Source organism: Apis mellifera, linkage group LG16 (assembly GCF_003254395.2).
Source record: "Apis mellifera strain DH4 linkage group LG16, Amel_HAv3.1, whole genome shotgun sequence".
Classification (NCBI taxonomy): Eukaryota; Metazoa; Arthropoda; class Insecta; order Hymenoptera; family Apidae; genus Apis; species Apis mellifera.
Window position 1 is genome coordinate 4,611,457 of NC_037653.1, and position 27,211 is coordinate 4,638,667.

The following is a 27,211-nucleotide window of genomic DNA, read 5'->3' on the forward strand; positions in this document are numbered from 1 at the left end:
CAAAGAGGGACGGCGACGAAATCCGGATCGCGGTCCACGATCCATGGATTTCGAGGCGGCCGCAGTAGCGGCGGGCGCGCGCTAGTGTCGGCATCGGTGCTGCTCGTCCCTTTCCATATCCGTCATCTACCACCTCCTCGTTACGTTTCACGGGCCCTCGCGGTGGAACAGGCCAGCCTAGAAGAGAAGAACCGGTTCCTGTCGGCTGGTGGAAAGCGGCACGAGGCGGCCGCGAGCTTTAACCCGGCGCACACCGGAATCTCTCCTATCGTCTGCGGTGGATACGCTACCCTGAGAGCATGAGCACCTCGACTTTCGTGGGGTAAGCGTGCATTTTCCATTTATTGTTATCTGGAAACGGGGAGAGATTGTTAGTTGGATTGTTAAGAATAAGGTGAGGGAAAAGTTGATTTGTTAGATAGAGAGATTTGATTTTTCATTGATTTTAGGATATTGAATTAATTGAAAAGATTGATTTTTGGGATAAGGAGATTTTGGAAATTTTAGTGGTAGATTCTTGCTTGGATTGTTGCTGAAAAAATTGAAAGACAGATTTCAACAGAATTGATAAATAATATTATTCAAATTATATTTCATATTATATATTTAATTAATACTTACTGAAGGGTTTTATAAATTTGTGAAATTGATTGTTTCGTTTGCAACAATCTAATGAATAATTTTTAATCCATTGTCCAAGAATCCGATCATTAGAGATTTGTTGTCAGAAATCTTCTGATGATTCAAAGCTTTTTGATCGTTTAGAATCATTTAGAACAATAATAATCTTTGATCGCTAAGATTCTTTTACTGCAACTCAATATTGCACAGAAAATCAAGAAAATTTAATTTTAGAAATTATCTCAAAGTGAGAAACAAGAAATATTATGAACACGCTAATTGAAACAAATGATTCTAATGTCTAAGTACATACCTCATTTGCCATTGAAGTCACAGAAAAAGCTTAGGTTAGTCAACAATTCTATTCACATAATTAGAAATACTAGTTTCAAAATTTAACATTTCAAAAACAATTCACAAATTAATTCACAATAAATTTTCTACTACAGTATTAAAAAAATAAATATAGTTTCATTATAAATTTTTATAAATAAAATCTAATCTCATCTTATTAAAAAAGAAACATGAAACAAGAAACACAAAATAGAATAAGTTCTCTTTTACAACTGAAAAAAAGAAATAAATTTTATCAATCATTCAATCATTATATATTCAATTTTTGTATAAATATCAACCAACTTCAACTAATTATTCCACTTGACATAAAAATATGAAATGCTTGTAATATGTCATTTCATATATAAGTTACAAAATTATTTTGCAAGAGGGTCCAGAAATGGAAAGATAGTCGAAACTGGTTTCTAGTTCGGCTCTCGACAGGACTCGACCAGCGAGGAGGTCCTGTTTGCTCCTTTTGCTACTTTCTTTTCAACTTCAGATTCAACTTCTTCTTCTTCTTCTCCTTTTTCTTCGTTTTTAGGATTGTTTAAGGGTTATCCTTGGGCGCGTGTAGAACAGCGTTTGTTCCTATTTTTTGTGTTAAATCGTATTTGAATGAATTATGATTTAAAAATTTTCAAACTTGCATCAACTTGCAAGGATTCTTTAATGCTTGCGAAGATTCTTTGATTAAAGAATGGCTGAGATTTCCGTGATCTGCGCAGTTGATTTTCCTTGGTTTCAAGCTGCACAGAAATAGCAGCAGCAATTTTGGAGCGCGTTAGGGGATTGGGAAAGGTCGGGATCCCGGTTCCATAGGGTCCATATAATATGGTGCGATTAAGAAATTCACGTAACCGGTTACGAGACTTTGCATTTCCACTTCAAATTATATATTTGTTATTTATTTTTCCTTTAGAATGTATTTGATACATTGGGGAAAAAATGAATTTGTCTAACCTGGAAAGATGTAATTATTATTTTTAATTTTTATAAAGATATGAATAAGATAAATAGATACTTAAATATACTTTGATCTTAAAGAGACATTTTTATCAAAATATTGAACTTTTGGTAAAATTTTAATTTCTTTCTTCTTCTAGTATATATATATGTGTGTGTGTATGGTAAATTTTAAATATTGTATTTAAATTTTTCCCAAACTTGTTAATAATACATCAATATCTTATTTACAAAGATTGAATTCCTTGGTCATCTTTCAGTAGAATTTCCTGAAAGTTCTTAGCTTCACATTCACGCGTTTATTTAAAGCCGCGTAAAATTACATAAATAGAGAATCAGTAAACAAAGTTGACTGCCAAGTGTGAGTTATTATAATTAATAAATCTGGTCCAAGTCTTTCGTCCATTTCATCGAAAATTTCTAAATGGATTAGTTATTAACCATACTTATTCATTTTCGAATATATTATTACGATAAAATCGAGAATGATAGAGAGAAAAAAAAAAAACTTCATTACTCGATGATGGCAATCCCAAGACCTTGATTCCAAGAAAGAGCTCCTCGACCTATATTTCTTCTTCGAACAGGAAAACACCGAAGAGCATTCATTCGAAAGATTCTTCGTTCGATGAATCGCAATGGTATATCGATTTCGATTAATCGCTTCCTTCCTATTGGTTTCTCTCGATCGATTCAATATTACTAGCTAAATTACTAAATATCCAGTACCTGTGCGTAATTGTTCTTTCATATTTTTCTAAGATTATTTATAAAGATCATCAATAAATAAATAAAATTTTGTATAAATAATAAGTTAAAAATTTTAGAAATTTTATCAGATTATATAAGGAAGAGAGAAATTTTGATCTATTTATAATGTATAAACGATCGTGTATCCATTTTGTGCACAACAATTTCCAACTTGGCAACCAACACTTAACCAACTCAATACGTTATAAATAATCGAGAAATTACTCGAAACCATCTTGAATTTGAGATTTCTTATCTCTAACTAAGAATGAATAACTTAATAAATCGTGTAGATTTTATACAAATAAGATAAGAATAAAGTAAGAAGATGTTTTAGAAAAGTAACTAACGTACCTAAAATCGATCCAATCGAAGGGAAGTTCGTATGTTTATAGTTGCCACCCACGACGAGATTCTATATCTATGCGGATGAGTAATCTCACTGAACAGCTCGATGAAATAATCGATGCATCGAGATCGTTCGATTACCTCTTGTTCTTCATTTGCATTCCTTTTTCGAATTAAAATTAAGATCATTCTTTATCGTTCTTTGTTATTATTATTTAATGTAGGTTGTTACATTCATCCTTCTCCTATTGTTTTCTCATTTACATTCTCTTTTTTTTTAAATTAAAATTTCCACAAGATTATTTAATTTTTACTATTTTTAACTTACTATATAAATTATTATAAATTTTCATTTTTTTTATTATTTGATATATTCTTTCTTTTTCATTTATATGATTTTCATTAATATGAGAGATCGTTCATTTTTTGTCTATATTTTAATTTCTTCAAAATTAATGCTTTCATTTTTAATTTTCACTAGAATAGATGATTTACGTCAATTCCTCTTCTATTATTTTCCATTTTCATTAATTTACGTCACAGACGTGGTGATATATAGGGAGTAGCTTAAGCTGACGACAATTTTTGTATAAAAATATAAAACTTGTGTTGGCCACGTTCCTTTATACTCGCACGCCTACGCTCTTGGAAGAAGTCTCGCTTAGAATCGTTCGTTCGTCGATTCTTGTTGCTAGTGCGAAAAAATATTGCAAATATTGGACGTTAGACAACGATGAAATTTTCGTTCATTAGAATGAACCATTTCTATATTACGTTAGATAATACAAAACCAAGTTTTTGTAGATATTGAGAATGATCTTCTTTTAATATTAAATATAAAATGAAATGAATCCAATTGAAAAAAATTCTATTTCTGAATTATTAAAACTTTAATCCAAAACTCCTAAATCTAATTCATTATTCAACGTTCCACCAATAAATTCTTCTTCAAGAATCATACATAACCTAATTTCATAAACTATATCCTCTTCAAATTCAAAATTTCAACATTTTTCAGATAAATTCTAATACCTTGAGTAAATATTCCGTCAATCAAAGTTTTCCAAATTCTCCATAAATTCTTCTTCAAGGCCAAATTCATTTATACAGGGCCGATGGATCTTACAAACTATATCCTCCTCAAAGGCGATGACACGTTCGATGGCCTCCACAGAGTGGATCGTCCAACGTTGGATGGAAATATAACGTTGGGTTTCTAGGTCCACGCCTACGAATCATCCAATTTTGAACGTCTCGGAACCTTGCTCGAGCTCATCATCCGATTCCATTCTCGTCTGATCGGATACGTGACTAGGCGCGGCGCATTCTCTTCTGCAACATATACATATGTATATCCACGTAACGTCTCGTCATCAGGGAAATTTGCAGGTGTGAACGACCCTTCGATCGAGAGGGTACGGGAAAATTGTTCATTGCCACGTGTCGTTGCGGACTGGCCGCGTGATGTATTTTTAAACGGTTCGTTGTATCGTTTAACCATTGCGTTTCTTCGATGTCGTGCTACACTCTAGTTGAGACGAGGTGAATATATTTCACAGTTGATCTCTCGAGAATTGCTCTTCAATTTTATGGAGGGGCGGGACACTGCAATTGGAAGTGAAAATTAGCTCATTTAGAATTTTATTCTAAATGTGTGTATAAGATAGATAAGAGAATATTACTTTGGAAAATATTTTTTGCAAAGGAACACTAGGTTAATGGACACTATATATATATAATTCTTAAAAATGTTTTTCGCAAATGGATGCACTGTGTAATTTTTAAATGTATTTGTATAAGTTTTGTCGACAAAAGTATTTTTTGGAACGAAGCACAATGCCAATAATGATTGTCCAAAATAACTTTGCTTCTTCAACATGCTCCTCCATTAATGAAAAATAACGCAAGAGTTTTATATTCTGAAATGAATTGCCATCTTTAAAATTTTAGATCAGAACATCTTTTAGGATTTTGTTTAACCGGCTCATTGACCAATATCGATGAAGTCAGCTCTTCTTTGAACCGTGTAAAACCTATTTTTACGGGATCATCGCTTTCTCCTTCCAGAGATAATCGTCTTGAGTCTCTTTCTATCCGTCTGTCAAAGGCAGATCCTATTTAGATTACGTTTCCTCCAGTGAAAGTGCGACTATCTTTGTTCAACAAGTTGTTCCAACTTCCTTCTTCCTCTCTTTCTTAATCTTCCTCGTGATTGTATTCTTATTAATATAATAAAGCCAATTGTCACGTATAAAATTTCTTAGAAATTGAATCTTATAGATATATATCTTATTTTGAAAATAGTGCTCAACTTTATTTTATCTTTAATTCATTATAATTCATATTATTATATTCTTTGTTATTAAGTTAGGACTCATTCAACTTTTTAATATTCCATCTTCTTAAATTTCATTAACCTATGAATATAAAATACGAAGATCAATATCTCTATAAAAATATCCCTAAAGGATTGAATATTCAACGTAACCGAATAATTCCAAGGATTACCAATTATATGTACGTATCTTTTTCTTTACTTTTCTTAAAGAAAGCAACGGAAAAAAAAAAAAAAAAAAGAAAAAGGATTTGGCATTAATTAATTCGCGGATGGTTCAACATCGGACACGCCGTCAGGTGTCTCTGGTTTTCCACAGTGGAGCCGCGACGCGCCGTAACCCTAAAAATAAAATAATCGGAAGCATTTTGTGCGGCGCGGTAACGCGCAGGTCGGTTCGCGCTAAATTTAACACCACCTCGCGTATCTACCTAAATACACTTGTACAAGCCACGGCCTGTTGTTGGCTGGGTTCCGAGGATCGCGACAAGCGCGCCTCCACTCGCCCTCACCCGAGCTTTCCCTCGGAGAGTTACCTCTTTCGAAGGATCCAACTCGATCTACATATCCTTGAGAATCAGGATAATATTACTTTTTCGTGTAGTATCACTTTGCATTCCGTTTTAAAATTTTTAAATGTAGCTTTTCACTAATAAAATTACAATACAGGATATTAATCTATAATGTGGATTTTAAATGTCAAAAGAAAAAGTTGATGTATAAAAAATAAATGGAATGAAATGGTTGAAGCTTATTTTTAAATTATAAACAATTTACTGTATTTTTATACTTTGTGTTTATTATATATTGTCTTCCTCTTTTTAATCTCTGTAGTCTTTGTGCGAATGATTTTATAGTTCAAATGATTCTCACAATGTATAAGTTGTCATTGAAATGAATTATATATTTTGTTTGTTTGTTTTGTAAACTGAAATATAATATGATTAACTTAAGTATCTACTGAAAACTTTAGAAGATTTATTATTCTAAATGTATCCAAAATATTTAATTTGATTTAATAACTTTATAGAAAAGAATTTATTGTAAAATATTTAATCATAGGAAATTCAATTTGGATTCCTGAGAATTTCAAAATAAAGATATCTACAAGAAAAAGCTAGCAAAGGATCCCCAAATAGTTTTTCTTACCTTAATTCTTATAAGAATTAATATTTAAATTTGCAAAATTTAAGCAATATTTGAATAATTTGAAATCATTCTTGCGACGTATATTCACTTTCTTATCACAATTCTTATCACTAATTCCTGTAAGTTGTAAAAAACCATATATTCAGTCGAATCATTTGAACCTTCATTGTTTATCATTTTTCTTGGTTGGTTCATCGTTGGAATTTCGTTTATCATCCAAACTTCTCATCGTGGAAACGATCAACGCGTTTTCCGAGAAAGTCGACCAGCTGAATTACGATCCCAGTCGTGATAACAATGACGTCACTCGTCTGATTCAATGTTAAAATTAGTCGAGAATCGAACCGGGTTCACGGTTGGTGGTACGATGGCAATTTTCGTGAAAATAATCTCGTGAAAATTTACAAATTTTTACAAATGAAGCTCAACGTGGTTCCATTTGATAATTTCTAATAATGAATAAGGAAATGAACTTAACATTGCCCAAATAATCATTGTCCAAGATTCTATATATATAGAAAAATATTATAATATTAATTTTGCTTGATACAAAAAAAGTATTCAATAATTATCAAAGTATTCTTTTATACTATTATAAGAAATGTTGAAAAATGAATGAACTATTGAGATTGTAATATTGAGATATGAGAATAGTTGGATTAATGTTATTTTATGTATTGTTGTATTGTATCAATTAATCTCTATTTTTATGAGTATATATAAAGTGAGGGATCAAAATACAAAATGTTGAAAAACGAGATGGCACGTGGCACCAATAGGTATGCCAAGATAAAAGCGACCTCGTGTCGATTCTATTCTCCAAAATTCTATTATTAAAAGAGATTTTCGCACGAGACCACGAGTTTGTTGTGAGTTCAACATCACATTTTGAGAATGATATTTCTATATTTTCAGATCACAGCATTCTTGGATAATCTTGACTTCTATATGACAGAACTTACGTTTGTTTTTTTAAGGGAGAAAGAGAAACAATGATTCTTAAAAATTTTTAAATCATAAAACTGATACTGTATATTAATTACAATGAAAAATAATTAATAGTTCTCTTATCATTCAAATTTTCAAAATTTCTAACTTTGAAATTGAAAATAAATTAATTCATTCGTTTCAATAATTAAGCATAATTTTTAAATTTAAAAAAATATATTTAACAATTTATCCAACTCTCTCTCTCTCTCTCAATATTTGAAAAAATTAAATTAATTTTCAATACTTATCAATATTTAATTCCTTTGAAAATAAAATCTTCTGTTTCATAATTTTTTAAAAAAAAAAAGAAATTATCTCTTCTTGTCTTTTCTTTGATCAGGGATCAATTAACAAACTTTCAAATTACAAATTCTTTTTTCTGATCGATCATCAATTAACAAATTCTTGGAAGGAAAGTTTTAAAAAGTTCAGTCACCCTCGTTGAAAACGTGACGAGCAAACACATACTTGAATACACCAACAATTCGAACTGCAAAAATAGAAAACCATCAATATTGAATATAGTAGTTGACCGCTCCTTGAAACCGGGCTGCAAAAATATCACCGCTTTAAATAGCGAATCATCATAAGCTACACGCAATTTCGTCAGTGAAATATAATTGCCGCCCACTTTTCGTGTCATGAACACGCTCCACGATGAATATCGAGTACCTGCTGATAGCTTCATCGATTATCATCCACTTACATATTGATTCTCGAATCGAAGCATTTTCTAATAAAATAAATATCGCATAGATTTAGATATTTCATTATTTATCCTTCCCTATTTCTCTGGCAAATGATCTTTATCAAATATATAGACTTTGAGCATCTTCCAGCTATAATTTATTGATCTTTCATAGAAACTTGTTTAACTATTATCTGTGAATTTCTCTTTTTTGCCTCACAGATAAGAGAAAATGGAACACTTGTTCAAAACTATATAAATTTTAAATCATCTATAATTAATTTTTTTTATTAATCTGAAAGTTTGAAATCCTTTTCACGAATAATATATTAATATATTTTCAATTCATTAGGAGATGTGAAAAAAATTTTTGTAAATTCAAAGGGTTGAAAAGATACACGGTATACGTTCTCTAGACTTGGTAAAATAATTAAACGACTCAACCTTCGTACGAGGAGAAACTTCCATAAAAGGGATTAAGCAATGAAACATGGTCGAGTCATCGAAAGATAACTGGCGGTCACGTAAGTGTATGTGGGTTACCGCTTCGTTCCTTGATAATACCAAAAGCAGTTCAGCTGGCTGATTGCGAAAACGGTAGCTGCTACCGTGTCGCAAAGTAAATAAATTGGACAGTGAAAATAGAAAGTTCGATTCAAGCCATCAGTTTTAGAACTATTTTAAAAACTTACTTGGTATTTAAATCAGTAGTTATATTTTTTAGTGAAATACTTTTTGTGCAATAATAAATATGCGACAGAAAAGCATTGAATTTATAAGCATCTTTCATTGCAAACATGTACCTGTAAGAATTATATCATTTTAATTTAATTAATCTATTTTCTAAAATAGATTGTTGTATTCTTATATTGATGACCAGATAATCAAATATTGATATAAGGATTAAACAGTGAATGCAATATTATGATAATATTATGATTATTAATTATTAGTTAAATATGCAATATTATTTTTTTGAATTATTATTCAATTTTATTTCTCATTTCTAATAGATCTCTATTCAATAAAACTTTACAAATTTATTAATAACAAATTATATATTTTATTAATTTAATTTATTAATAATTTGAAAATTTCATAAAAATTATTCTCATTAACATATTATTAATTACGAAATGAGCCATTTTGACAACAGACTGCAATATCACATATGTGCATCGAAATGCCAATACCATGTTATGTGACTCAATACTTGAATACTGCGTTCCATAGATAACGCAGGAATGCATCCAGTTACCATTACACAAGAAAATCTTCATCGTTATCTCTTTAACCATTACTACCACAATCCGATAATCGTTTTATTAATTATCTTTCGAATTATGGTGTTATTTGGATGATGTAACGTAATGAAAATAACTCTTACATATTGTAGATTGGATCTCGTCCATTATTATCATCCAAATTAGTATCTACTTTTTATTTTTATTTACCATCTCAGTGCATTGATTGTGACTTATAAATAATCATATTCTACTATAATATATTTCTATAGTTGCTCGATTAAGATTGATATTGCAAAGATATTAATAATAATTCATAAAAAATTAATCCTCTGCAATTATGAAAATTATTATCTTAAAAGAATTAAAAAAAAAAAATCTAGAAAATTAAATTTTAATTTAAATTATTGTAATTAATGATCTGTAATCTTGTTAAGTGAAATGTTTTTTTTTTTTTTCAGGAATTCGGACAGCAGTAACGTCCTATCGACAGGTATGTACATAAATACCAAAGTAAAATAATTATTCACGAACCTCGTTTCTCTCGAAACGCTGAAACGAAGATATGCGACGTATGCAAATAACTGCTGCCTCGTGATAATCAAGGAATGAAAAGCTAAAGATATGCAATTAGATGCATCGCTTCAAAGTTTACAAATATTTCTGAATATTCATCAATAATATGTATATTTACATTGTTTAAAATATCTTCTACCTAAAAACAAAAAAAAAAATAAAAAATAAATTTAAAGAAACAAATATATGATTTTTTTTTTAACTTTGAAAGATTTCCATGTTTTTCTTTAATTTTGAAATTAATAAAAAAAATAATACTCAGTAGTTTCCCATGTGTTATGATTTATGCAAAACATCTATCTTCACAAATTTTAAATTCCATCATGTATATACATATTTGAGATCCACTTTCACAAATGCGAAGTTTAACAAAAGTCTGAAAAACCAAATTTACCGTTCACTATTAACTGTCATTCTACGATTTTACGATTCATACAGTGAATACCATAAAAAAAAATTACATACCAAACTTACCTGGAAAAAACTTTCGCTCGTCCATATCTTCAAATATAATCATGGTATTAAAAATTTGAATAAATATCAATATGAAATTTGCTATCTGTACCATAGTTTCAATATGAACATTATCTAAATATCTAAATATTATCAAAAGTTACAAATTGTATAGAATTTATTAATCTCAGAATATCTTTAATATCAAATAATTCTATCAAATTTTACAATACAAACAATACAAATAATCACATTATATCATATTCTCTCCTTCCTCTTGTTCTTCATCATTTTTTTCCTTCTCCTGTTTTTTTTGCTTTTCAAACTCTTCTTTCTCCTTCTCTTTTGCTTCTATATTCTGTTCCCTCCCCCACCCCCTTTTTTGTCTAAATTCTTCTTCTTCTTTGTGAGATATTTCTTTTGTCAAACTCTTTCTTTCTCTTCTGTCCTCCTTTATCATTCTTGCTTTCTTCCTTTCAATTTCTTTTTGACACTTTTCCTTTCTCTTCTTTCTACACTTGCATTTCTTTGCTACTATATACTTTTTTTCTCTTTTCGTTTCCTTCTATCCTTTTTCATTCTCTTTTTTTTTCTCTCTCCAATTCTTTCTTCGCTTCTTTATTAATTCCTCTTCACACGATCACTTATTAATTCTTCTTTCCTTCTTCTTTTTTCTTCAATTCCGTCTCTTTCAATTCTTCTCTTTCTCTTATTCTGCTATCTTCTTCCTCCTCTCCTTTGTCATTTTCTTTTTTTCATCTTGCTATCCACTTTTATCATCTTCTTATAAATTTTACAAATTATAATCTATCATATTTCAATACATCTTAATACAGTATACAATTACAAAACTTTTTATTGAAGAAAATTTTTCTATGCAAAAAAATTTATTTAAATGTTTAATTAATCGTTGATTGTGTATCATAATATACAACCTACTATATAAAACTTTATTTAATATTCATTACATGTAAAATTAATTTGAATTAAAAAAATCATGGTCAATATGATATGAGACAGATGAGAAATAAGTTTGAACCTTGAAATTGATTTAAATTTTCGATTTGATATGCGAGAGAGTGTTAGCTTGATAAATATTACTAAATATCTTGGCGAGAGTTCAGAATTTCCGGTGAGCCACACGGAAACGTGTGAACGATGTGCGCAACATACCGCATACCTGACCTCTCGTTAGCATTCCATTAAATCGGTAATCGTTGCAGGACTTTATCCTCCGCCTCCTCCACCGCCACCACCGCCTCCGGTGCCTAGCCAGGTGCCGGCCATGAGAATCAACACCGCAGAGGTAAGCGGAAGATCGGCAATTCGAGTTCAGTACACGTTCGTCGTTCATTGCGAGCGTATCTCGTGGATTTTATCGAGATGACCTGGAAATTTTAAAGAATTAGAAAAGAGAAATAATTAAATATTATCGTGTTAACATTACCCTATAATTTCTTTCTTCTTCTTCTTCTTGAATATTAGAATTTTATTGAATAATAATAGAAAATGGTAAGTATTGAAAATGAAATGTAATTATAATTATGAAAATTTAATTTGAAAAAAGAAATTAATGAAATTAATCGTAATATTTTATTAAATTGTTCTTTTTTTAATTGAATAATAAAAAATGATTAGAACGAAACATTACTTTCCTGGGGATGTATTTGTAAAAAAATGAATGAATAGGAACGAGATTAAGAGGAATTCATGGAGAAAACATATAAAGATCCGTCACGAGGAATTAAAGTCTGTAAATTAAGCCGCCACTCAAGGTCGTTGTATTTTCTTTGTTCCATATTTATCCTGGTCCAATGTTTGTTTTTAACTTTGGGTTTTTTGTCCAGATATATATTTAAATATAATCTGAAATCATCAAAAGAATGAATCAAACAAAGAAACACATATCAAATATACTCTTACAATTTTTACAAAAAACATACATACTTTGATATTACTTATCTTATTCTCAAAAATGAAAAAAATTTACAATTAATCATTAATTAATAACTGAAAATAGAAAAAGGTATCGATCCAAATATCATTAAATCTCAGGCGCCAACGACGAGAAAACCGTTGATACCAAGCAACGATGCATACGAGCCACCAGCAGCAATTCAAAACGCGATGCTGACTAAAGACAAGAAGCCCTTCACGTATACGCCTGGAATGGGCGGGAAACTGGACCTTTCCCAAATTCGAAGCCCTCGAATGGCGCGCAGGGTAGCAAAAAACGCCAATGATGAGGGGATCGAAGGTCCTCCGAAGTCAGCACTTGAATCGAAGCCGACACCAGCGCCCAATACAGCGAATTTATTCATTCAACCTCAGGTAGCGATACCTGTCTTCCCGGCCAATATTCCGGCTCAACCCTCGGTCAACAGGACACCTTCCACGCCACCTGCTAACAGGATTCAACCTAGTAGTAAGAATTAATTTATTCATTTTTTTTATTCAATTTTATCGACATCTTTATTTAATTATTTTTTGAATTTTTAAATCTTTAAGTCTTTTCCTAACACAGAGAATAACATGGACATATATACCAACATATACTTGTCGTTTCAGCTCCAGAAAAGCAACCAGAATCGCCGAAAGCCAAAGTAGAGACCAAAGTAATCCCCACAATCGCAGTTCAGCCGAATACTCCTGAGAGTCCAAGCACTCCAACCCAAGTGACGTTGACAAAGGCACCAACACCGTGGCTCCAGAACAAGAATAAACCACAAGAAGAATTACCTGAATGGGCAAAACGATCCAGCGTGAATAAACAAAGCTCAGTCGAGTGTCCAACATCACCTCCAGTCTCCTCATCTTCCGTTCAACAATCACCTCAATCACCTCAATGGCAACAAACTCAGCAGAGGCAGCAACCAGTTCAACAAAGGCCTCAATCTCTGCCACAAATTCAACAAAGACCGGTGCAGATTCAGCAACAATCTCAACAATACCAATATCAACAACCTCAACAATTCAATCAGCAACAGAAACGTCCTTTCTCTGGCCCTCCTGTAACACAACAGGTTAATCCTCAGAGTCAGCATCAAGAACGTGTGATACCTATTCGAGTGAGTGTTTGTTGGAAATAAATATTAATTTTTTCAAAATATAAAATAATTTATGTAAAAAAAAAAGAATCTATAACAATCTTCTCTTTCTACTAGTTTGAATAATAGAAGTTCTACTGTTATTTGCAAGAAATAGCTAACTTATGCTAATGGTTTATTTCTAGATTGAAGATAGGCCGTCTGTTTTCGACGTGAAGCCGGAACCTGGCCATCATCAGTTCAAGCAATCGAGTCCGCACCAACAGAGATGGGGTCAGCCAACTGGTCAGAATCAAAGTCAAGTACGGAATCAGATGCAGAATCAGATGCAGAATCAGATGCAGAATCAGATGCAGAATCAGATGCAGAATCAAGTGCAGAATCAGATGCAGTCTCAATCGACAGGTGGCGCGTACATTATACCTATCATGATTGAAGGAAACGATAAGAAGACTGGTGCAGCAATTTCTTCGAATACTTACTCTCAACCGATTGTCAGGAATAATGTGCCTGAAAATCAAAATACGAGAGTGTAAGTTGAAAAATTTTCCATCGAGTTATTATTATAAATTTTACAAATATACATATATTTATATATTTTACGTACCGTTAATTTCCATCAATGTGTATTAATTTTGCTTGCATTTAATTCTAAATGACAGCCTGGGTATAAAATTTAATCCAATCTTTCGTTTCAATCCAAATTTTAGAGCGACCCAACGTATTATACCTGTGCAAGTGCAACAGTCGGATTCCGTTCCGGTTCAGTCTCGATCCTTCAGAGTTCTTCAGAAGATCACGGATACGGACACGGCGAACGACGTGGACACTGAACAGATGCGAAAACTTCAATTATCGGAGGACGACAGGATTTTGATGAATAAATTCAAGGAACAAAGTACGATGATATAATGGGATTATAAATTTTGGATTTTTTTTAATCAATTTGATTTTTGTTACCTTTTTCCAACAGTCGACAACGAATCTTCTCTCCATCACGAGGAAGATCCGAGATATCGTGGCGGGGCCATACCTTCTCGAGCCTTCCGCTTCTTGCAGACCATGACGGAATCTGGCGATGCCCCTGTCGTGAACACGAGTAAGTTTTATTCAGAGAGAGAGAGAGAGAGAGAGAGAGAGAGAGAGAGAGAGAGAGAGAGAGAGAGAGAGAGAGAGAGAGAGAGAGATTTTATCATATTCGAAAGAGTGAAATGAAACCTTTATTATTACAGCGCAACGACCACCGTCCGCTATTAACAAGAAGCAGAACAGGAATTCGAAGACTTTCGGTGAGTAAATCAATCTCTCGATTGACTTTTCACGATTCTAAGTCTCCTTTCATGCAATTAAACGATCTTTTGATATAATATTTTGTTTATAACGATTTTTTTCGATATAATTTTGAACTTTTAAATGCAATTCTATAATTTTACAGTTTGTTGTTAAAAAAAAAAAAATTTGATGATTATAGAAGAAATGCAAGCAAACTTACCACCAAGTGAACAGCAAGTTCCAGAGCCAAAGAAATACATGGGCAGCGCAATTCCCTCCAGATCTTTCAGGATATTACAAGCGATGACAGCGCCGGAAAGTGTCGGTAAGTATCGATCTATGAAATCAAAAAACAGTTCAATTTAATAAATTCTTAATCTCTTTTTCCAAATTTAAAAAATAAATAAATAAATAAATAAATAAAAGAAAAAAAGGAAAAACGCGGTACAACAACATGTTCATTATTCACGCAAGAACACGCTACTCGTTCATGATGAATTAATCGCAACAAGCTTCTATTGACCCTTGTATACATTAATTTTCAGTGACAAGCGTCTTTATAATTTCTAATTTAATGATTAAAAACTTGAAGTAACGATTGCGTGCCGTCGCTAGAACGTCCCCCGAATCCTGTGTTCACAGGAATAACGAAAATTCCTTGGTATATCGTTCAGCTCGATTGAAACTTTCGCTCTTCTTTAATTTTACAAATTATTTCGTTAAAGAGAAGTATATATATATGGTGTGTTGTAAATTACGATCATAATTTCTGTGTACTTAATTAGTGACACAAATTAATCATCGAGCAACGATGAAATATTATTGAAACAAAAATTATAGAAATTGTGATTACTGTTGACATAGTTTTTAAAGATGAATTATTGAAAAACATGGTAGGTGAAATTATCCATCTATTTTCGTCGAATAGTATTACAATGATATATTAGTAATCAGATATTCCTTGTGTTAGATAACCAAGAAAGTTCAAGATTGTTCCTTTCAGGATAAAAGAATATATTGAAAAATAAATAAATATATATTGAATTATAATTGAATAACTATTAAAAATTTGGATTTCTAATGGATTATACTTTGAATTATATATTTAGTATTCAATCAGAATGAATTCAAAAAATATATTCAAAAGATTTATCATAAAATCCATAAAAGAAAATTTCTTATTTTCTTCTGAGTTTTTGTTAAACCTGGCAAATTAATTATTTGCAAAAATAGAAAGTATTAAAGAAAAGTTTTTCATTTCCAGAAGTTATAACTTTTATAAAATCGATATTTATACATTCTTTTCCTCTTATCAAAATAAAAAAAAATATTTTAACGAATAAAAAATTAATTTTTCTGTATTTCTTGGTCATCTGATAACATTATCGTCCGATTATCGTCATAAATAAAGTCGATCTTTCAAAATAGTTCCTATTATATACGATAATAAATAAAAATTAATGTACAAAAAAGTATGGCAAGCTACGATGGACTTGGGTAACTTAACCGGGAATGTTGCATGTACTATTAATCGATTTCACATGTGTTTAATTCTCGCTGGGATTTTAATATTATTACAAGTGATCACTTGCATGTAAATGGATATATTTACGAATATTCTGGACTCTAATCATCTTGTCCAGAATATCCTAAGAAGCATGTCTTCCTATTCGAGCGTAAATGATCGCTCGTTCAATGGTCGAACATCATCGACTGGTTTTGCGTTCACGACAAAATTTTCGATCGTTTCCTTTGAACACAGGATCTCACACGATTTTTTTTTTCTTTCTCTCTTTCTCTCTTTCGTTTCGTGATTACAATTCGTCGCTTCAATCCTTTGCCCAATCTCGCTTGTCCATCGATTTTTCAGAGCCAATTAGAAGATCATACGTGGTAGACATTTATTTTGAAAATATAATAATATTTTTAAGGTTTTAAAATGTATAGAATTTTTTTTTAATTTTGAAGATTCATTTACTAATTTTCAGCATATATAATTGAAGAATCGTGATATATTTTTTTAAGATTCTTTGTAAATAATGATATAAGTACAATAAAAGCAATGTGTACCAAGCAAACATTCGAATTCCTCACTTATCGTATGAAAAATATTCGAAATATTTTCTCGATAATTATTCCGTGAGATAATATCTTATGTATATATATACATATGTCGAAATCTGCATTTCTTATCTAATCTTTTATCTTTTTATTTTTTTATTAGAATTTAATGATTGATACTGTGAAGGAAAATAAAAATTTTGAAAATTTCAAGATCTCGTAAACTTCTGTATATCAATTTAAAAATTATGTGACGAAAATGATAAATAAATGTCTATCACTCGTTCTTCCATTCCCCGAACCAAAAAATTAAAAAAAAAAAAAAAAAACCCTAAAAAAAATTCGCATAAGAAAAAAATGCGAAGATCAAAGCACAAAAAAAAAAAATAAACGCAGAGAAAAAGGAGAAAAAAAGGACAAAAGGGAAAAACGCAAGACCACATCACCATCCCAAAAATGGGAACAGTTGAACTTCTTTGTCTGAATGCATTCTGCTGTTTGTTGTAGCCACGCAAGAAAATCGTCAAGCAGATTACCACTGCCAAACAGAGAATAACGTGCCGGGCAATCAGCAGGGTGTCTTCCTCTCTCCTAATCCACCATTTTGGACCCACGACAACGGTTGGTGGGGTTATTATCCTCTTCTTTATCCTGGGATTTCAAATGAATCTTATCCGTATCATCCTGATAATACAGCCTATATATATTTTCCCATTTACAATCAAAACTATCCATCTTACCCTCAATTTGATTCAACCAATTGTAAAAATTCTTATTCTAATGTTTATCCACCTTACATGGTTCCTGTTTCTTTACAAAATTGTAATAATTTTAATCACAGTTGTGAACAAGCCAATAATGACATGGATGTATCTAAAATTCCTCCAACTATGAATATTCCGGATATTCTAGAAAATATTCAGGAGAATAATGAATTGGAAAATAAAATTTTAAAAGAAAATAATGATGCATATTGTCAAGAACAATGGGAAAAAGGAAATGATATGGCCAGAACTGCTAGTAATAATAGCAGAGACAGTGATTGTACTACTGCAATGAATATCACTGATGAAGAAGAATTTCCTGATGAAATAGTTGCATCAGAAGAAAATAAAAATGATCAGCAATCTGAAAAATCAGAAATTAAATCTTGTCCCAATGGAAGTCTTAATGTGAATGTTCCAAATTATACTTACATTGATACTAGTGATTCTAGTGATTCTAGTGATTCTACTGATTCTAATAATTCTACAGATTCTGAATCACAATCTGACAATGAATCCATTATTGAATCATCTAAAAGTGACAATAATTCTGATGATTCTTCTTCTGATAGTGATGATTCTGATTCTTATTTGGCTTATTCCACTGGGTTGAATCCTCATGGAAGATTGGACAAAGATGAAAATGACAGAAATTCAATGAGAGATTATTCCAATAAAGAATATTGTAATGAAGATCAAGAAGCATCTTCCAAAAACAATAGTGATTCTGAATCAGATATGGAAGAACAAGAATCAGATATGGAAAAGAAAGAAAAAAAAACAGATGTCAATACATTTCCTCATAAATTAAGTGTAATTTATGAAGATATTGAACGTCCAGACTCTGAAAGTCCTAGACCACAAATTAAAAATGTTAAAGATTGGAATAAAACACCTTTTGAAGCTACTGATGATCCTCCTGATGATTCTGATGCACCTACTGTCAGTGTGAGTTTGCCATTGAGATTCAAATTTTCTGTATCTGAAAATAATGAGGATGTGACTACTGTAATTGTTGGAGACAGTACTATTAAGCCTGATAGAGATTATAATAAAGAAGAAAAAGAAAAAAAGAAGAAATTAGAAATTCAAGAAAATAATAATCATTTAGAGAAGATCAATGATGTATCTGCGAATTTTCTGATAAAAAATAATACCAGTGTAAATTTCACGGTTAAAAAAGAGGTTAAGAAAGAAAGTTTCGATGACACGCGAAAGGAGAAGAATCATTCTAGGATAAAAGAAGATGAAGATCCTGTTGTGCCTCACGTGAATTTTACTTTAAGAAAAATTCCAACTAGATTTAATAAAATTAATTTCGAAGAGACAGAGTTAGAAACGGAATTCACAATTAAAAGAAAGTCTAGTGTGAAGAAAGAGGAAGATAAAACGATCAAGCCTCAAGAAGAACACTTAAACAGTACCAACGTGAAAAACAATGATTCAGTTGGTAAAGAATCTTTGAACAAAGAAAATAACACTGTTTATATTACAAGAATAAAAGAAACGGGTTTAGAAACTCGCGACATTAATAGGAATATTTTAAAACCAGAAGTGATCGTTTCAGAGTGCAAATGGACGGACGATTCAACTAAAGAATGTTCTAATAAGTTCCAAAATACAAATTCTAACCTAAAAGATAAAATATCTTTAGAAAACAATGACTCTTTAAAGAAGAATAAAATCGAAGAAGACATCGACGAGAAGGCAGGAAAAGAATCAAAGCATTTATTAAATGTACAAAATTCTCGAGAAGAAACAGACGACGAGGATAGTGGCGTTACTTCTGACATGAGTCGTATGATTTCAGAAGTAGATACAGATTCAGAATGCACTTCCTCTAAAAATAGAAAATATCAAAGAACTCAAACTCACTCGAGGTTGTTCAGACTTTTGAACGATGATTCGATCCTTCCAGAAGATACAGAAAAAATTAATCAATCTTCATCAAGAGAATACTTGAGCCTTCCTCTGAACAGCAACAATTTTAACTACGACGAAAATTACTGTTCCAATTATTCTAGTGGTGTGACTTCTCCCGAATATTCACCCATCAGTGAACAATCGTGGAAAAGACTGCATGATGCGGATCAAAATGGTGATGTGTATCGTCGACAAGATCGAACTTCCTGCAAGGAGGACCCGTATTATCAGGCATGGAAAACGCCTAAATCTTCGACTCCTGTGTTGGATCATGATGTGATACCATCATTAGCCTTCAAGATACTCGAAAGTCGAAGGCCACCCTGGTCTTACAAGGTGAACGTCCTTTGTCCTAGAATCAAAAGCACGAAAAGCGTGCCACAGACATTGAAAACAGGGAAACAAACGAATTCCACGGTATCCTCTTCTAATAATTCCTCATCCTTTCAAGCTAACCTGAAAAACGACCATTGCTGATGGCCCGGGGCAGAATGAGGCCGCGTTTGGCCGCGAGCAACCACGGACGAGCCTCGCGCAACTTTTCTCTAGATTCGCAAGACTGGGCTGACTATATGCCCGGGGGGGCTACAGGCTACGTGGTTTTTTTTTCTATCGGTACATATGGTTTCCATATATTCATCTATTCGCATTTCTTCCTGATTTTTTTGTATATTTTATTTGTTTTCTTTTTTTTTTTATTTTTTCGTAATTGTATAAAAAAGGCTCATATAGCTCATAAATTTCAATAATTTTGATTCGATGAAATGAAAAATTTATGCCCTTTTTTATATAATTATTTAATTTTTTTTATTTAATTTTTTTTCTATCATTCTAATGTTTTTTTCTATTTTTTTCTTTGTTTCTTCTTCTTTTTCTATTTTATTCGTATTTTAAGTTTGCGTTGCTCTCGAAGGCCACTGATCCTGTAAATGGATGATCATTTTTATTTTCTTTTTTTTCGCAATTTTCTTCCGCGAACGGATCGATCCTTTCAGCCATGATTCGAAATTTCATTTTTTTTTTTATTTTTCTTTTTGTTTACTCTTTGCTCAGGTTTGCCACTAGCTTATTGGTTAAAATGTTTCCTGTGTCTTGATTTTTTGTAATCATTTTCATTTTTGTTGATTTTCTCTTATCCTTTTCTTCATTCTTCGATCAATCGAATCGATCTCGATCGATAACGAACGAGATAAATTATTGTTTATGCTATCGCAGTGTTTTTAATATCAAAATATTTATATACAAAGTTTATTATTCCATTTTACATTCCATTTCAGAATTCAAAAGTGTAAACGAAACGAAGGCAAAATGTGATTTATTTTAATCAATTCGTAACAATTACTAACAGTGTTTTTGTATTGAATATGTTCCCAATTAAAATTTTGTATACGCATCGTATAATTGATCGTAAATAATGCAAATCGTGCTTTTACTATAGCAATAAATCAGCATGCATGCATGCATTGTTTCATTTATGCCATCGATTAATAGCGCGACGATTATATCGCAATTTATCGAATCGATTGTTTGGATTTATCAAATCGATTAGAATTCGATTATCATTAATTAAATTAAGAAACTTGATGATCGATAATCGGTCGATCGCTAATAATTATTTATCGAAATAATTTATATTTCATTACTTTGATTAGTTTAATATTGTATTGTATATAAATTATTGCTCGAATAATCGTTATTTTTATTATTTTACTAATATATTCGATTCAGATATGTTCGTATTCAAATATTATCAATTTTAGTATATTATATTAAATGGAAGTCATTTGCTATATAATATTTAATAAAGTCAAAAAATAAGATGTTATTTTTAAGTGTTTCTGAATGATTAACTACATGGTTAACAAACTGGAAAAGAAATATAAAAATAAATAAAATAAATTAGAATTCTTCATAAAAAATCGTAGCGCAATGAAGTTCGACGTTTTGATATGCTCGCAATTATTCGATTCACCATTTTTTATAAAATTTATAAAACAGGATAATAGATTATAGAAATGACATCGTTTTTTTCAATTTTTAGGTCCAGATGCAACGGATTACTGAGCAAGGACGAGTGCTTCCTTTGGAAACATGGCATTGCTAGTGTGTTTTTCTTTTTTTTTTTTTTTTTTTTATTTTTTATTTTGTTTACGACTCATAACACGATTCGTTTAACACGACGATCATCGATACCGTAGGATATCTTTCCTGAACTTTCATATTTTCCTATGTCGCCCATGTAAGGTTTCGTCTTGCCCCCATTCACTATTTTCTTTGTTTTATTTCTTCCTTTTTCCTAATCCCATATGTGTGCACATTATTAGGGGATGAAGATTCTTAGGAAGATGTTTATTAATTATATTAAATCACGTGATGATCAACTTTTAAAGATTGAGAAGAGTTGAAAAAATAAATGGTCGTAATTTCGATTCTCATTGTATGCCATTTTCGTTCGAGAGGAAATTTTTATCTAATTAAGACGCGAGAGATGTATTTTTATGGATACCGTCATGTTACCTTCTAATCTGTCATTGTGCTATATTTATGTAAGTTGTGTAAAATAAATTATTTGTAAAGTTCATTTTAATCTTCATTTCGAATCAGTCTGTCTATCTCTTTGATACAGAATCTTTCATCAAGGTAAGAATAAATACATAAAAAATTGAAAAATAGCTTTCTTTTGAAATATCGTTGACAATATTTACTAATAATAGTAAAATATGAAATGTAGATTATCACAGAGTGATATAAATGCGTTTCCTGTGCATGATATATGCAATAATAGTCCATAATCCAAGACCCCAAATGGCTTCGCATAAACGCAATGCTCGACTGTCCATGTTACCGATGCTCCAATGGAATGGAAAATTTTGATAGCATACCATGTGGCCGACGTATAACAGTAAACCATTCATGCCTATAAATAATCGAACTGATACAATCGTTTCTTCGTTCAAAGAAAGAACAAATTGCACGCCAAACAATTTTTTCTTAATAAACTTTCTGTCATTTTTCTAAATGTATAACATGATGCTTATTTTGTGAGAAGTTACAATTTTAAAAGCTCGATTATCATTTTTTTTAAATTTAATATATTAAATTTAATTATCCAAAATATTTCAAACTGTAGTATCAAATCAAAGATTGAACGAATAATATTAAAACTAAATAAATAAGAAAGAATTTTAAATATGAAATTGAAGAGAGATTCAAGTTATATAAAAAAGCAATGATATTTATAAACCATATATCAGATTTTTTTCCAATGGAATTAAGTCCATAAACAGGTATTAAATTGTTTTGGCGTAAAACCTGTTCAGAGTTGCATAATTGTGTGAAAGTTGAATCAAGTGTACCAGGAATTCGAAAAGGTCCACCGTTCCATACTTTAATGACATCCACGAGTAAATAACAAGCTGAGAGAAAGGCCAGAGAAAAAGAAGTTGTCACGAATACGAATGATAATGACCTGAAATCAACAATACATTTTTTTGTATTCCAATTTATATAATATTCTTTTTTCTTTTTTGGAGACATACCACAGCTTCTTGTTAACAGGAATTATATTGGTAAAATGAAGAATGCATCCTATACAACTGAAAAATGCAGCCCATGTCAACCATCTTATCACGCGTTCTTTCCAATCTTTATAAGTCATCATTATTATGCCAGCATGTAGGCCAAGAAAAACTTGGAATGTCGTTGTGAGAGTACCTTGAGAAAAAAAATAAAATATTTGCAATAATTGAAATAATTGAAAGAATAAAGTGAAGAAAAATAATCTTGTGGTTATAAGAAGTTATATTAAAAAAAATAGCATTGAAATGATATCGTGGATTATTTTATAGAAAAAAAATAATAATAATATACCCAAAATTCCTTCAGGATCATAAGGTCCAGATTTATAAACTGTAGCTGAATGATGCAAATGAGATTCTTTGAGTATCATTCTGTCGATGTAACCCGCTGCTCCACCCACGCAGTCAAAATATTTTGCGTCATCGTGAAGACCACCAGGACCAAGGTAACCACTAGCAAGTAAAAATAATTTAATATTTTTGTAAAAAGATGAATGTAATTCATTGAATTATACGTACATACGTGGGACATCCTGGAACTTTCAGACAGAATGTGATGAAACAATGAACAGCCACAATCACCAGCATTACACACCATTGAGGAAGAAGCAGAAGAAAATCTTGCACTTCTTTTAACATTGGAGACTAGAAGATAATATATAATATAACAAATTTAATATATGAATCATATCTTTTATTTTTACAAAAAAATTATTCCTAAAGCCACTTACTTGTGTCTTCTTGGGTTTTCTTGTCATCAAGCACAAGTATATCAGGGCAACGATGAAGTAAGTAATGCCAAATCGTTGGAGAACACCAAATATGCGAATAGTTTCCAGTTGAGGACCAGTGCTTACAGTATTCAGAGACAATCCAATTAAAAACATAAGGATGCTTCTCTGCAACATACAGATAAAGTTATAATTTAATTTAAAGTATTTCTTCAAATATAAACTTCCAAATCTTTATTACTTCTTTCTTTCTTCACGTTTAATTTTTATAACTCTCTTACTAATCACCTTCACGATTCCATAGAATATCATATGTTTCGGCAGCATGCGTTTCATCTGACCGGCCATGGCAATGGGGATGCACACTCCCATAATCCATATGAAGCAGGGAAACAGCAAGTCACCCGGAAGTAATCCATTCCATGTCGCATGGCCAAGGATCCTATAACCACCTGATCCATCGTTCACGAATATCATCAACAACGTACTGGCCCTGCAACGTTCAAAAATTTATTAAATCTGCCACAATAAAAACGATATAAAAATAAATAGTATAAAAAAGATCTACCCTCGAACGGTGTCGATCGCCTTCACTCGACGTTTCGAGGGTTGTTTCATCGCGGTTGTATCATCCAATTGACGTTTCACACATTTCTTCTTGAATACATTCCACAACGATTTTAAGCCAGAAAGGCCGAATAGAACGAGTATCAACACCCCAAAAATGACGAGAAGTTCTGGAAAAAAAAAATCCTATTTTTAATTCAATACGATCGAATCAACAAAATCTCTTTTCTGTAATCTAAATTGATATATATATTATCATAGTTAAATTTAAAAAGTTTAATTGAAATAAAAAGATAAGTGTTATCTGCAGTCGTGTTTGATAAATACGTTATTCTTATAAAATTTTTTCGATTTAAATAGATCAATGAATTAAACAGATAATAATAATAATTATAATTAAATAAAAATTATTACCGATTTAAATAACAATTTATTAAATATTTGATAAATTGATCGATTAAAAAATTTTAAATAATAAAATCTCACCTGTGTAAGGATAAGTTGGCGTATTCAGAGTTTTTATATTACAGCTTCGATTCTGTACAGACAATTCGTACACGCCGTACTGTCCCAAGTTCGGCGTTAGCTCGCAGATCACGTCGCTGTAACACGAGAAAGCATAAATCGCGTAGATATAGGACTAGCATTAACATTTTATCGTCACGTTGCTTTTCCACGTTTTATAAATGTACCTGGTATTTTTTGCGGATATAAACTCGTTAGGATCTTCAGCATCCAAAATTCTGAAACTCGTGGATCTGACTGTATCGACTATCACGCTGGAAGATAAATTCGATACGATCTGTTTGGTTCTGGTGTACGGGCACTGCAACGAAATCATCATTTTCTTTAAAAGAAAAAAAAAATATTTATTCAATATTTAAAAATTATTATTTTATATATATATTTAAAAATTATTATTATTAAATTTATTCAATATTTAAAAATTAAATATTTTTGGAAAAATTAATATTTCAAAATTATTATATATAGTATAAAAATAAAATTAAAATTACACATTATTAAATTTCCACTTCTCAAATTGAACGATCGACAATCACCATCTATTTAATAAATTTTAATATTTCTCTCAAATCAGATTTGCAAAAATTTATTTATTTAAATAAAAATATATGTATTCATAATTCTAATGTTTCCTTCAAACTATCTTTTTTAATATTGAATATAAAATAATTTGATAAAAAAAAGGTAAAAATTTCTGGAATCAGATTCCAGAATTCGTAGAAAGTATGCAAAGCACGAAATGCATAAAAAAGAGCGGTGTCCTTGCGTGACTCACCAGCGCGCAATCCGCGGAGAGCAGGTAGAGCCAGGCGTTCGAATCCTTGTCGTTCGTTCGTAGATTGATGCAAGCCTCGTCGTAACCGAGCGTAGATTCCTCATCGCAAAACCACTCGTCCATGGTATCCATTTTACTCTGGGAACGTAACAAAGTTAGAGTTGAGAGCATGGGAAAAATCGCGGTTCGCGATTCGAAAGGCGCGCGAAGAATCGTGGTTGATGCGTTTAACACGCATCCTTAATTTGAGAGAAATGTTTACTAGCAAGTAAACATTTCTATTTAGATAGGATCACGAGAAAATGGAACGATAAAAATTTTTACGTAAAATTTAAATTTCTTCTAACTTAAATTTTTCAATATTATTTTTGTATATGAAACGAATTAATTTTGAAAATGGATTTTGAAAAATCGTAACTATGCAATTTCTTTTAAAAATTGATCATGGAAGTATTATTATTATTAATCTAGAAAGATTTAAGAATCATATTTAATCGCATTATTTTTTTAATCCTAATTAACTTTTACTTAATGTCTCGTGTTGTAATACAATCCTGTCACATCAAGGTCGTTCAAGGTCTCCAATCAAAACAAAGATGTTCTCTGAATTCAAAATCCACTTTCAAATCAATATTTTGCATAAATTTTTTAAACATAATACAGTTACAGTAATTACATAAATTTTAAAAAATCTTAATAGGAATAATCTAGAAATAATTCGCACTAATTTTATCGTATTAAATATTTTCACTATACGTACATTCACAGAAGAAAAAAAAATTTAAAATTGCATAAAAAACGAAGTACTTGCTATGCTTCTTCAAATTAAAAAAAAAAAAGGTAAATAAATAAAAATAAAAAAATAATAAAGCACAAAGTACAACATACCTGATATAATTCTTCAAAATCGCAAATTACGAGATACACATTACGAGAGTAAAAAGACGGACAAGTCGTGCAATCGTTACGGTACGAAAAGCAAAGACTAATCAACGCTTGTCCGCGAAATATATAATAAGCCAAACACTTGCCAACTCGAGACGCGCGCAATGATTCCTAATGGTGATTATGCGTTTAACGGTATAGTGTATAATATATAAATGATTTGACCGACAACCGATTTCCTGCTGTTAAATATTGCGTGAACGCGGTTTGTAATCAGGCACGAGTTGGCACAAGACTAGCGCGACAGCTTTTTAATATTGTAGCCGGCGAGCAGACGGGTAACCGACTAGCCGCGAATCACGTGGGTGCATCGACTGACATTTCACCTGGCATTCAGCAAGAATTTCGCCGCGGCATCACGATCCTCCTCGTACAATATCAGGCCGCCTTGAAACCGACTTTTCATCCGGTAGACCTTGGAACACGTTTCAACGATCATCGTTCTTCGCTTACGGTTCATGAGAGTCATATAATCCTTGGACGTAACAGATGTTCCATATAACGGAATCTTCTCGTGAGATATTTTCATAAAATTTTACGAGCAATACGATTTAAAATTGTGGTTTT

General features: G+C 31.3%; 2 protein-coding genes and 3 long non-coding RNA genes across 9 annotated transcripts; 1 reads left to right on the forward strand and 4 right to left on the reverse strand.

Annotated features, from left to right (window-relative positions):
• The first annotated feature begins 63 nt into the window (after window positions 1-63).
• Window positions 64-22,104, forward strand: LOC551799 (putative mediator of RNA polymerase II transcription subunit 26). 3 transcript variants are annotated; one of them, XR_003306281.1, is made up of 12 exons: window positions 64-322; window positions 9,889-9,920; window positions 11,680-11,762; window positions 12,512-12,881; window positions 13,025-13,524; window positions 13,689-14,035; window positions 14,214-14,401; window positions 14,477-14,602; window positions 14,736-14,792; window positions 14,978-15,100; window positions 17,344-20,138; window positions 21,565-22,104. XR_003306281.1 is itself a non-coding variant. In XM_016916945.2 (12 exons), exons 1-12 carry the CDS (start codon window positions 300-302, stop codon window positions 21,625-21,627), a joined length of 4,431 nt encoding a protein of 1,476 aa, XP_016772434.2. In that variant the 5' UTR covers window positions 65-299; the 3' UTR covers window positions 21,628-22,104. The 3 variants fall into 3 exon arrangements, 1 of the variants encoding a protein (XP_016772434.2); XR_001705880.2 differs by having other exon boundaries at window positions 65-322; window positions 14,975-15,100; XM_016916945.2 differs by having other exon boundaries at window positions 65-322; window positions 14,975-15,100; window positions 17,344-19,859.
• LOC102656566 lies at window positions 2,074-3,336 on the reverse strand. Its single transcript, XR_001705896.2, has 3 exons — window positions 3,028-3,336; window positions 2,433-2,652; window positions 2,074-2,343 (listed from the first exon to the last, which is right to left on the reverse strand). It is a non-coding gene; the product is annotated as an uncharacterized LOC102656566 (long non-coding RNA).
• On the reverse strand, window positions 3,434-7,539 carry LOC107965668. The gene is made up of 4 exons (XR_003306286.1): window positions 6,506-7,539; window positions 5,788-6,284; window positions 4,704-5,698; window positions 3,434-4,626 (listed from the first exon to the last, which is right to left on the reverse strand). It is a non-coding gene; the product is annotated as an uncharacterized LOC107965668 (long non-coding RNA).
• Window positions 8,919-10,681, reverse strand: LOC102656592. Of its 2 annotated transcripts, none has more exons than XR_001705889.2 (4): window positions 10,478-10,681; window positions 10,262-10,379; window positions 9,962-10,142; window positions 8,919-8,986 (listed from the first exon to the last, which is right to left on the reverse strand). It is a non-coding gene; the product is annotated as an uncharacterized LOC102656592 (long non-coding RNA). The 2 variants fall into 2 exon arrangements; XR_003306287.1 differs by lacking the exon at window positions 8,919-8,986 and adding an exon at window positions 9,251-9,759.
• Window positions 22,089-27,153, reverse strand: LOC413119 (heparan-alpha-glucosaminide N-acetyltransferase). Of its 2 annotated transcripts, none has more exons than XM_006561404.3 (12): window positions 26,588-27,152; window positions 25,700-25,837; window positions 25,092-25,246; window positions 24,886-25,001; window positions 24,401-24,569; window positions 24,121-24,325; window positions 23,833-24,000; window positions 23,625-23,746; window positions 23,394-23,554; window positions 23,063-23,237; window positions 22,880-22,992; window positions 22,089-22,440 (listed from the first exon to the last, which is right to left on the reverse strand). In XM_006561404.3, the coding sequence occupies exons 2-12, from the start codon at window positions 25,829-25,831 to the stop codon at window positions 22,259-22,261; spliced, it is 1,698 nt and encodes a 565-aa protein (XP_006561467.1). In that variant the 5' UTR covers window positions 25,832-25,837; window positions 26,588-27,152; the 3' UTR covers window positions 22,089-22,258. The 2 variants fall into 2 exon arrangements, with proteins under 2 accessions (XP_006561467.1, XP_006561468.1); XM_006561405.3 differs by having other exon boundaries at window positions 22,183-22,440; window positions 25,092-25,225; window positions 26,588-27,153.
• Window positions 27,154-27,211: the final 58 nt, after the last annotated feature.

What these genes read in the sequence shown, in the direction of transcription:
- LOC551799 (XM_016916945.2), top strand. Translation starts at nt 300, where the DNA reads ATGAGCACCTCGACTTTCGTGGG. An exon ending in TGCCCCTGTCGTGAACACGA is followed by an intron (nt 14,603 to 14,735) that starts GTAAGTTTTATT and finishes TTATTATTACAG; the next exon opens with CGCAACGACCACCGTCCGCT. An exon ending in CAGGAATTCGAAGACTTTCG is followed by an intron (nt 14,793 to 14,974) that starts GTGAGTAAATCA and finishes TGATGATTATAG; the next exon opens with AAGAAATGCAAGCAAACTTA.
- LOC413119 (XM_006561404.3), bottom strand. Translation starts at nt 25,831, where the DNA reads ATGGATACCATGGACGAGTGGTTTTGCGATGAGGAATCTACGCTCGGT. An exon ending in AAAGTTCCAGGATGTCCCAC is followed by an intron (nt 23,555 to 23,624) that starts GTATGTACGTAT and finishes TTTACTTGCTAG; the next exon opens with TGGTTACCTTGGTCCTGGTG. An exon ending in TGATCCTGAAGGAATTTTGG is followed by an intron (nt 23,238 to 23,393) that starts GTATATTATTAT and finishes TTTTTTCTCAAG; the next exon opens with GTACTCTCACAACGACATTC.